General features: G+C 32.6%; 1 protein-coding gene across 6 annotated transcripts in view; it reads right to left on the reverse strand.

The window, feature by feature from the left end:
- Positions 1-12,419, reverse strand: part of LOC105340715 (multidrug resistance-associated protein 1) — a 411,670-nt gene that overhangs the window by 104,611 nt on the left and 294,640 nt on the right. For all 6 annotated transcript variants that reach the window (XR_010707346.1, XM_066065106.1, XM_066065104.1 and 3 more), the window contains 2 exons: positions 5,523-5,712; positions 1,773-1,848 (listed from right to left, as the gene is read on the reverse strand). Coding sequence is in view for 5 of the 6 variants with exons in the window: in XM_066065106.1 (XP_065921178.1) it covers positions 1,773-1,848; positions 5,523-5,712 (266 nt within the window). In the remaining variant the exon portion in view is untranslated. The remainder of the gene's footprint in view (positions 1-1,772; positions 1,849-5,522; positions 5,713-12,419) is intronic.

Raw genomic sequence — 12,419 nt, forward strand, 5'->3', positions numbered from 1 at the left:
CTGGGGATGCTTCCACTCAAATTTGGGCTTTCCTGGCCTAATAGTTTTGAGAAGAAGATTTTTAAAGATTTTTTCTATATGTATAAAAATTTATCCCCCATTGTGGCCCCGTACCCCAAGGGACCATGATTTGACCAAACTTGAATCTACATTATCTGAGGATGGTTACACGCCAATTTGAGCTTTCTTGGCCAAAAAGTTTTTAAAAGAAATTTTTTATAAAGATTTTCTCTATATATTCCTGTATAAAACTTGATCCCCCAAAAACTTGAATCTACACTATCTGAGGATGCTTCCATTTTAATTTGAGCTTTTCTGGCCTATTAGTTTTTGAGAAGAAGATTTTCAAAGATTTTTCTTTATATATTCCTATGTAAAACTTGAACCCCCTCTTGTGGTTCCTCCCTACCCCTGGGGACCATGATTTGACCAAACTTGAATCTACACTACCTGAGGATGCTTCCACTTTAATTTGAGCTTTTCTGGCCTAATAGTTTTTGAGAAGAAGATTTTTAAAAGATTTACTCTATATATTCCTATGTAAAATTTGATCCCCCTTTTGTGGCCCCACCCTACCCACAGGGACCATGATGTGAACAAACTTGAATCTACACTATCTGAGGATGCTTCCATTTTAATTTGAGCTTTCCTGGCCTGATAGTTTTTGAGAAGATTTTCTCTATATATTCCTATGTAAAAATCGATTACCCCATGGTGGGCCCACCGTACCACCAGGGACTATGATTTGAACAAACCTGAATCTACATTACCTGAGGATGCTTCCACTTTAATTTGAGCTTTTCTGGCCAAATAGCTTTTGAGAAGAAGATTTTTAAAGATTTTCTCTATATATTCCTATGTAAAACTTGATCCTCCTCTTGTGGCCCCTCACTACCCCCGGGGACCATGATTTGAACAAACTTGATTGAAATCTGCCCAGTGGTTCTTTAGAAGAAGATGGAAATGGGAAAAGTTTACAACAACGACAACGAAGACGACAATGACAGACAGCGGACAAATTGTGATCAGAAAAGCTCACTTGAGCCTTTGGCTCAGGTGAGCTAAAAATTACATGACTTTTTATTTTCAATTTTCTTTAGAAAACCAGTGAAATATAGTTTCAGGAAAACATTCTTGCAGTGTTATATATGCAATTACAAGCTTTAGATAGCAGCATCAAACAGCACATATTAAAGTGTTGCTACATAACAGAGAAATATATCTAGGTATATTTACATTCAGTGCATATTTCCCTTATGTCTGCATTGGAAATATGTGTCGTTCAATTTCCTGTGAAAACACTTGGCTAATTTGTTTTTTTAGTATATTGATTATTGTAAGATTAAATGAATTGTTCAAACTTACATTACCAGTTTGATATGTACTAATGGAAAATAATGATATCTATTTGTCAATAAAAAAAAAATTCTGACAAAATTTATGGCATTTATGGCAAATTTTAAGTCACGAAAGCGAACTTTACAACATGTTAATATGGCTGTTCAATGTATGTTTCATATCCCTGACTAAAAGCGTATATAATGGCTTTATAGTGATGATACACTGATAATTCATACAAATAAAAATCAGTATAAATTGTCATCAGTGCTATAACGCACCAAGCGGTGCAGACAAATTATCATACTGCACTATCGCGTGGTATTCACTTTGTTTGCACCGCTTGGTGTGTTATAGGACTGACAACATCCAAAAATAAGCTATCAATGCTTAAATGACATTTCTTACATTTCTGAAAAAAATGTATTTCATACCTTTCTAGAAGTGTCCTCTCTTCTTCATTCAATACTGACCCAAAAATAGATACCATGTCTTCACTCAACTTATCATCTTTGAACAAGAAATCAGAAAGCAATTATAAGACTTAAGTGTATTTTTTTAATAAAATTGTCTTGAGAAGAATACTAAAGATGATTTTGAATATTAATCATACACTATATTGAATTCTGATTGTGGTCAACACTTCTCCTTGGTTTCCTGATTCAAACAAATATGTACACATTTTAGGGATTTTTCAAAAAAATTCAACTTTTTTGGCCTATTTGTTTAATGTGTTCTATCAAATGTGATCGATGTGTAAAAGAATTTTTTTTTTACAGATATTTGTCTATATATTTTTACAGTGAAGGAATGTAATTATTCACCATCTGTTTGTAAATTGCATCATGTTTTCTCAAAGAGGAATTAATTGTGTACAAATGTCGGAAATATGATTATTTAAACGTATAGAGAAAACAGAAATATGGCAGATTTAGAGGAATATAAGAATTCCTTGATCTACAATACATAAAAAAAAATATTGTAAAAAAAATATTTAAAAAATCACAAGGAAAATGGGAGGAAGAACAGAAATAAAAACAAACTCACAATTATTGTTCAAGAAAACAGACGATAAACTTTCAACAAGAAGCCCATTAGCCACATCGCTCACCTGAGGAAGAATAGGTATGATAAAATCAGCTTAGTGGAGTCATAATACAAACTACATTTGCATCCCGACAATATAGATTAATACTAGTACATGCTGATCCTGTATAAATAAAAACACATTTTTTATCATCCTAGATATTCTTATGTTTACAATCAAGTCCCTTTTCTAATAGGATGATTTTATAGTGATATCTACTGTTGTTCATTGCATTTCCCAAAAAGACCCTAAATAATTGTTTATTATTATATGGGATACAAACCAACATCAAACTCTGAACCCTTTGAGAGGCCAAAGAATCATCCAGGGTCTAAACAATTTATAAGGATTAGAAATATGTAAAAATGTTTGCATATAAGTAAAACCAGATATCATAGCATTTCACTTTTTAAGAATAATTTTCCTTTATTAAATGGATTCCCAATGTAGCCCCACCCGACTGCTGAAGATTTTGATACAAAAGAATTTTAATCTATATTATCTGAGGTTGCTTTCAGTAAAAGTAACAGCTTTTCTAGGCAAATGGTTTTTAGAAAAAATTATATCTTTTTAAAGCTTTAAAAAAAAATATTCCTATGTAAATATTTGACCCCCATTGTAGCCCCCCCCCCCCCCCCCCCTCCCCCCAGCGATCATGATTTAAAACAAGAGGCCACATCGCTCACCTGAACAACAATTCCTAGTAAATTTCATTTCATAGCATATGCTATTTCTATTCTAAACTTTAAACCCCTTTCTGTGGCCCCAGTGTTGATCCAGACATTTTTTCCTATGCATTTCTTTGTTAAACTTTGAGCCCCACCTGGGGCCCCAGTTTTGGTCTGAGGGTCACGAGTTTTATAATTTAGAGTCTTCACTATATATACAAGCTTTTATGTAAATATTGGCATTTTGGTGCAGTGGTTTTTGAGTAGAAGATTTTTTAACATTTTTCCTATGTATTGATATGTTTAACTTTGAACCCCATCTGGGGCCTCAGTTTTGGTCCGGGGGTCATGATTTTTACAATTTAGAATCTTCATTATATATACAAGCTTTTGAGTAAATATTGGGATTTCTGATACATATTTTATGTAAGAAGATTTCTAAAGACACACACCCTATACTCACTGTTTCGCAATTATCTACCTGTTAAAAGGGTTTAGTCCTTTTTTAAACAATTTGAATTTGGAATCCCCTTCTCATTAGGATGCTTTACGCCAAGTTTGTTTAAATTGGCCCAGTGGTTTTTGAGAAGAAGTCAAAAATGTGTAAAGTTTATAGACAAACAGACAGACAGATGGACAACAGGTGATCAGAAAAGCACACTTGAACCTTTGGTTCATGTGAGCTAAAAACTTGACTCTTCCCCATCTGAGGATGCTTTTACACAAATTTCAGCTTTCCTCGCTGATTAGATTCTAAGAAGAAGATTTTCAAAGACTCATTCTATATATAACTATGTAAAAGTTCGACACCCCCCCCCAAATTTTGGCCTCACCCTACCCCCAGGGTCATCATTTTCACACTTTAAATCTACACTACCCAAGGATGCTTCCACACAAGTTTCAGCTCTCCTGGCTGATTAGTTTCTGAGAAGAATTTTTTTTTAAAATTTACATCATACCAAATGATAACCCATCAAGTGTGGAAATTAACACTTGGACACAATTTGAGATCAAAAATTTTATTTCTATTTTTTATGTATACAATGGTTTACTGGTGCATTTTAAATAATTGACCAAAATATTGAATGTTAAAGTCAAGTTACAAGCGAGATACAGAGGTAAGAATTGATTGTTATGTAAACAAAGCTCGAGTCTTATAGTTGTTTACAAAAAATGTAATGTAGAGAATTACCATTTCTTAGACAAAATTACATGTAAAAAACATTTTAAACTTGTTCAATATCTTCATAAATACTATTATCAACAAAAGAAAGATACGTTTGATTGAAACTTACACAAATGCAACACATGTAAAAATGACAATATTCGAGCTTTGTTTACAAAACAAAGAATTATGAACTCTGTATCTTGCTTATAACTTGATATTTGACTTTCAAATGTTGACATAGCATTATTTATCAGTATAAACATTGAAAATGGAAAAATAAAATTTGAAAATTTTAAGTCAAATTGTGTCAAAGTCCCTTTAACAAATATAATGTTGAATAATTTTTTTCTGTATGTATCGTGTCTGAATTGTTTTTTTTTTTTTATTGTTTTCTTAACCTATTCTTTACAGTTGAAGTAAATAAAAAACAAACAAAATGCATAGCTGGATATTTAGGAAAGGGATGACAAATTTAAACTGAATTGGATGATTACATGAACACATCCTTAATTCTTTTTTGTTGCAGCTGAGTGGAAAATGATTGCATTGATTTTTTTAAAACCATTAAGTGGGTATTTAGTCTTAATCTTAATCTTAGTCTTAATCTTACCTTAGTCTTAATTTTGTTCTTTGGTTCAAATTTTACTAAAATTGTTATCCCTGTCCCAAATGTGATGGTTGGATAAAAAACTGTTTTGAAAACAAGAGGCCAGTAGGCCTTAACTGTCACCTGAGTACCATAGCCCATACCCAAAGTTGTAGAGGAGTCTCATAAATGCATTTAATTGAGTTTCATCCCTGCCTGAATTCTTTTGGAAAGGACTCTTAATCCAATAGTTTAGCACAAGACCTATCACTTGTATCAGAGTGTATGACCTACTACTGAAAAGGCACACAGCATCCATACAAGGTATTTTTCTCCCAGGTATGTCAATTTTCGAAATAGGTTTTATGTTAAAATGTTTTGAAATTCATAGATAAACTAAAACAAGGTGGCTAGTATACTACTTATTACTTTACAATTAACAAGTCTTTTTATTTATTTTTATTTATCGAAATTTAAAAACTGTTTTTGTTTACAGACAGACGGACAGACAGATAGACGTATGACAGACAAAATGTGATCAGAAAAGGTCACTTCAGCTTTCAGCTCAGGTGAGCTAAAAATAAATATATTTCACACCATTTTCTACAATGAAATGACTAGTATTAACTATATCAATTTAATTCACTAAAGTTTTCTTTGGCGAAGACAACAAACCTTTCAAAGTTCCTATTTTATCATTTTGAAGTTTTTCTGATAGATAGGTTTTCATGTATTCCGCAAAAGACCCAGCATGACCTATTAGTTCTTCAAAAGACCCAACTTCGACAATCTCTCCTTCTTTTAAAACAATTATAACATCTACTTGAGGAAGACAAGTTAATCCATGTGTCACAAGAATGCGTGTCTACAAAAAACAACATTTGATATAAATGTACACATTTTTACAGATGACTCTCAATAACTCAAACTTAAGGGGACCTTGATTAAACTTTGAGAGATCAAGAGTTTGATAGACCAAAAGTTTAAAACAATCCAGAAATTACTCTTCCAATCATATTTGTTAAATTAAATTATTGTAGCCAGGAGTTTACATTTATAACATATGGTAGAGTAGTTCAACACGGTTCATTCGTATTTTCAGCTACTTAACTACATTTCAACAATACAGAACTTAGTTTTGAGTAGATAAAAGTGTTTTTACTACATGTATTACTGTTGTTTTCCATATTTAATTCATCTCATAGAATATTAAAGAAAAGAGTGATTTAGGATACCGGTAAATTCACAAGATGTTGAAATTGTTTATCTACAAAATAATTGTCACCACATTGAAAGAAGCAAGGGGTGGTGTTACTATTGTATTCAACCAATTAACACTAACATGCTAGCCCCCTGCTTTCACTGCTGCTGTCCAGGCAATGTCCACGTGTAACTACTTAAAACCTTTGTGGTGATGTGTGTATACAGCTGCAATTTTGAGTTCCTGTACCCGCAACATTATTCTTTACAATGCTATGCTATTGTATCATATATCAATCCTATCGTATCATGCGTGTATACTGTTCTATCGTGCAATAATCCTATCAGGTCTATCGTTCAATTTTAAGTTTTTCCGTTTATCCTGTTTCTTGTTAAGCGTTTTTTGCCTTTTCATAGGCAAGTAAATTTTTTTCAAAGAATGATATAAGATGTTCAGTGTGCCCTATACGAAAATCTATCGAACAAGAAGGGTAAAATCCTATCCAGCATTCTATCGTAATACTAATTTCCTAATCATTTAGCTCAAAATTAACAAATATTACATGTAAATCATATCTGTAAACAGTGCAAATGAAATATTTAAACTTTAAAGTTCTTAGGAACAAGGTGACATATTTACATGTATATCAAATACTGTGGTTTCATCAATATTCGTTGAATACCAATTTTCGTGGATTTCGTTGTTGAGTTGATCCACGAAATTAAATGTTCATTGAAGTGCAATTTCTATTAACATTTTGTATTGATAGGCTCATTGACCACGAATTTACGTATCCTTGAAACTGTGATTTTCACTTTACCCACGAAAATTGATACCCTTGAATATTAATGAAACCACAGTATATCAATTGTTTGCAGAGTGTATACCTGCATGATAGACATTAACTTAATTGTATGCAATACAATTCCTTTTTAATGCATCATTTTTTACAGAAACAAAAGTATTAATGATATAAATTTTTATTTATTTATTTATTTATTCATATTTACTTAAAATAAAATTTGTATTTTAATTGTACCCTGTAATTTCTGTGTGATTTAATCTCGGGCTGAAATGTTCTCGGTAATTGCCAAGGGCGTGAAGTAATTAAAACAATGTTAACAAGTCACACTGGGAATGTGTATGTAATATGATTTGTTTTTAATGCATCATTTTTTTGCGCTGAAAGAAATGTATTTATAATTGATTTTATATATTTCAGAACAAGAGTTGCTGCATTTTAATTGAACCTGTCATTTTCCATGTGATTTGATCTCGGGCTGATATGTGCGCGGTGATCTGCTAATGTGTTTGGTAATGAAAACAATGCTAACAATTGAATACAGCTAATTTAGTGATCATTTAAAGGTCATAATTTTTATTAAAATTTTTTAACTTGTCATTATTATACCTTCTATTAGATGATATCCTGTGCAAGCGGGGGAATTAACACTTTACACATAATATGATACAATGTTAATATATTGAACTATATTTATTGTTCATTATTGTATATATTCTGTGTCCAATTGTTTCTTAATCACTTTCTTAACTATTAAAAAAAAACGAACTGCATGGCTAGACAATTAGAGGAGCTGACAGGGGTGAAATATCTAAACTGAAATTGATGTTATATACATATGCATGTACGTGGCATTAATTCTTTTTTTTGCAGGATTGAAAAGACTATTTTTAACTTTAAGTTATTTCAAACCAGTTAGTAGGCATTTTATGTGTCATGTCTCTAAATTCTGTTCTTTATGTCTAATTTAGGTCAAATTACATTATAATTTTAATCACTGTCCCAAATAAGAATTTCAGATACGAAATCTACACTAGCTGAAAATACTTCCACAAAGGTTTTAGGTTGCAAGGCCAAAAGGTTCTTGGAAAAGATATTTGAAAATTTCTCCAAAAATTCCTAGTTATATCTCTTTGAAAAAGGGCAGGACCCTCATTTTCACAAATTTGAATTCCCTTTACCTTAGGATGCCTTGTGCCAAGTTTGGTTAAAATTAATCTTAGTCTACTGGTTCTGCATGGAGAAGATGTTGAAAAATAGAAAAATTACGAATGGACAGATAGATAGACAGACCAAGAAACGGACAGACAAACGGACGGACGGACACACATTAGGCTATATATTGGGTTTGTCAAGTCTAAGTTCTGTTGGATATTGCTTATTGGATATGAAAAAACCATACAATTGAGAGAGTAGTTTTTGGGTTGCAACTGTTTTAATCTATTTGGGTATATACCCGGTATGTTCGAATTGTCCACATCTATTGGATTTTTTATATTATTCTTGATTCATTCCAAAGAACTATATATGATACTAGTAAGAGTTAAATTTGGCCCCAATGATTCAACATTTTTTTAAGTGTTTTGGGTACAATAAAATGTTATGTTATAATTTAGAAAAGTTGATATAAAATATATTTTACACATATTTGTTTGATTTATTTGCACTCACTCGCAGTATATGACGTCAGAAGTGACGCTATTTCTATAATTCAATCAAAATCAGTCAATATTGACATTTTTCTCATCTTTTTACGAATGAGAAATATAGAGCGCATGCTTGAACCAGGACAGTTTTTTTGTCAATTATTAGTCTTGGCTAGATACAGCTCTGATTAAAATATTTTGTTGGTTCAAGCATGCGCTCTATGTTTCCTGAAAGAAAAACTTCTTCAAATCAAGCTTTTTTATGCTAAAATGCAAAAATGGCGGGAAAAGGTTATCTTTACAATGCCGTATTTCTAAATTGTGGGCACTTGAATCAAAATGAACATTAAGTTAAAACATCACATCTGTACAAAGAAAACAAAGAATTACAGTAAAATAATGATATTCCTTTTAGGAGCCATTTTAGGCCCATACCATATATATAGTCCTTTAAGGGGCATGGTCACGATTTCAGGCAAAAATGATTTTTTTGATTTTAATGTTTAAAATGCTTTAGTAATGCATTTTAAGTAGGCAACCAAAATTTTAGTGTCATTTGTTGAGTTAAAATAGAGTTACAGAGCTTACAATTATTTGCTATGTAAACAATGCTTTTGTTTACATTTTGAATCTTGAGGTGAAACTTGCAATTTTAGACCCAAAATGAATGTGTTAAAGGTTAGGAACTGTTTACTCATGCTTAAAATGAATAAAAAGGTAGACAAATCAGCTTCAACAATTTTTATTTACTGGTATATTGAACATACTGTAGACGTATTTTTTTCCATGGGGTCATAATTCCGCGGAATCACAATATCAGTTTAATCCGAGGGTTCTTTGAATGAAAAAAAAATCATTTAAATACTAGTAACTATTATTAAATTTAGTTCTGGGTGATTTTCATTACCGAGATTTTGTCCAACTTTGGACTTAAATTGTAAGAACTGTTCACAGTGAACAGTAATTATCGGTTGTGCACTGGTCGGTAGTCATTAGTTAGCCGTCAAGATGTTACGACGCTGGCTAAAATCGTCTTGTGAAACACCACATGATGAATATTTACCCAACCCATGTCTAACACCTGAAAAATCTGTGGAAATTTCAGCAGCAAATGGGGCTGTCGTACAAGCAGTGTCTAAATCCCTTAAGAGAAAACGAGGCAAATACAATCATTATTCCGCGGAGCAGAGATATAAAATGGCAAAGTACGCTGTGGAAAATGGGGTAATGAAAGCTTCTAAACATTTTAGTAAAGTGTTGGGAAAGCCAGTAAATGAGAGTAGCATCAGAACAATGAAAAAATCTTACATTTTGAAAAAAGTTACGACAGAATCGGATGAATTCCAGGACGGACTCCCGTGCAACAAACGCGGAAGACCAACTTTGTTGGGCACGTTTGAGGAAGATGTTATCGACTACATAAAAAATCTTCGACTTTCGGGAGGTATTGTCAATAGACCAATTGTTATCGCTGCTCCTTGTGGTATTATTATGGCTAAAAATCGTCAACAACTGGTTGAATTTGGCGGATCTATTGATTTAAACAATTCCTGGGCTCAATCATTTCTCCAATGGTTAAATTTTGTCCAACGCAAGGGTACGAAAGCTGCAAGAAAATTAACCGAAAATTTTCCAGCACAAAAAGAATTGTTTTTGTCAAAAATTGAAGAAATCGTTACAGAAAACTGTACTCCCGATGACCTGATCATCAATTTCGATCAGACAAATGTTTACATTGTGCCTGTAGGTGATTACACATTAGAGGAAAAAGGATCAAAACAGGTGCCTATTATTGGACTTGAAGATAAAAGACAGATAACTGTACCATGTCGGGCTACTTACTCCCCCTCAAGTTATCTACGCAGGCGGAACGAATCAGGTTCACCCGAAATTTCCATTCCCCGATGATTGGCATATTACCCATACGTTAAATCACTGGTCCAACTCAGAGAGCATGTGTGATTATGTTGAAAAAATTATAGTACCATATATTGAAAACGTGAGAGAAAAATTGCCATTGTGTCACTCCAATGTACCTGCTTTGTGCATATTTGACGATGTAAACAAAAACAGGACACGAGCCTTGTTTACATGACAAAGAATTGAGAGCCCTGTGTCTTGCTTATAAATTAACAACTGACTCTCAAATTTCATTTGACCATGGAAATGCATTCCTAAAGCATTGTAAATAATAATCAAAGTACTGAAGAACTGACGGGAGTTGATTTTGTCGATGTTTATTTATTTTAAAATCAATGATATGTTTTTTTGCATGACAAGTACACGTATACGTAGTTTCTAATTTGAATTACGCATATTTTTATAATATGAATTTTTTAACTTTTTCGACTAGAATGTCGAGAAACCTCCATATGAATCATGTTAAATAATATTTAAAGATAAAATTAATTCAATCAAAGTATGTATCAGTGGTAGAAATATTTCTCGAAAATTGTATGGATCCAAGCAATATTGAACTATAGTCTCGTTCAACCAAACGCTCGGCTGACACCGTAAATCTCCGACAAGGGTTTACGGAGACAGCCAAGCGTCGAGTTGAACGAGACTATATTGAACTCTGGCGTAGAAATACATATGACTACAAAAAATATTTAAATTGTTCGTACCATTTAAAATCTGACTATTTCTAAGGTATTTGTAAATAAGTTTCCTTGAAAAACAATGCTTTAGCATACATCACATCGAATTCATCAATTATTTTCAAGAACTAAGTCTTGTCAGGAGCAATGATTTGTGCTGAGGTCCAAACACTGTTTCACTTTCGGTTTGTCCGAGTGACTACATAGGAGAGTTGATTAAAAATCAACTCCCAAAAACAGAAAAATAAAATTTGATCAAAATCGTGACCATGTCTATCAGAAACTCAAGCATCTTTTTAAAGAAAAAGATGCTTGAGTTTCTGATAGACAAAATCTGTAATTTTTGGAAATCAAATCTTCCAACAGTCTATTGGAATTGCCATGGTTACCAATTGTGCCCAATTGTTAGCAGACTTATTTTTGTATTCTTATAAAGCAGAATTTATTCAAAAATCTACATGAAAAAATAAATCACTCGCTGTGGCCTTCAACTCAACATTCAGGTACATCGACGACATATTATCAATTAACAATTGTTATTTCCATACTTACGTCAACTCGATATATCCCAGTGAAAATGAAATAAAAGATACCACAGAGTCTGTGTGATCTGTTTCATATTTGGATATTTTACTGGAAATGGACATTGATGGTAACCTATCAACAAAACTTTATGATAAACATGATGACTTCAATTTTTCTATAGTCAACTTTCCTTACTTATGTAGCAATATACCTTCATCACCTGCATATGGTGTTTTTGTCTCTCGGTTAATTCAATAAGGGCATGCTTCCTATGAACAGTTTCTAAGACGAGGCAAGCTACTGACAAATAAGTTGATAAAACAGGACTATCAACAGTCTCGTTTGAAGTCATTTTTTCGTAAGTTCTATGGTCGATACAACAACATTATTAGCAAATACAATCTTACACTGGGTCGCATGTAGACTGACGTTTTTCATACTAATTGTTAGACCATAATTAAACCTAATTGTCTACCGACTTATCCGTTTTTTCCCAATTGCGACAAAGTGACCGGTCATCAGAGGATGCTTACTCCTCCTAGGCACCTGATCCTATCTCTATCTTTTTAGAGGTCCATGTTGCTCTGCTTTGAATTTGTATTTCATTTTATAGATTTTGATATAGTTGACAGTTTGTTATTGTCATTTTTCACCTAAATATGATCATGATTAACCTGTATGCAAAATTTCATTACAATATGTTCATCCTCTGCGAAGAAAATGAACGGAAACTGTTGGTGGACCGATAGACAGATATACCAACCGACAGACAGCAGCAAAGCAGTATGCCTTCTTTGA

Source organism: Magallana gigas, chromosome 7 (assembly GCF_963853765.1).
Source record: "Magallana gigas chromosome 7, xbMagGiga1.1, whole genome shotgun sequence".
Taxonomy (NCBI): Eukaryota; Metazoa; Mollusca; class Bivalvia; order Ostreida; family Ostreidae; genus Magallana; species Magallana gigas.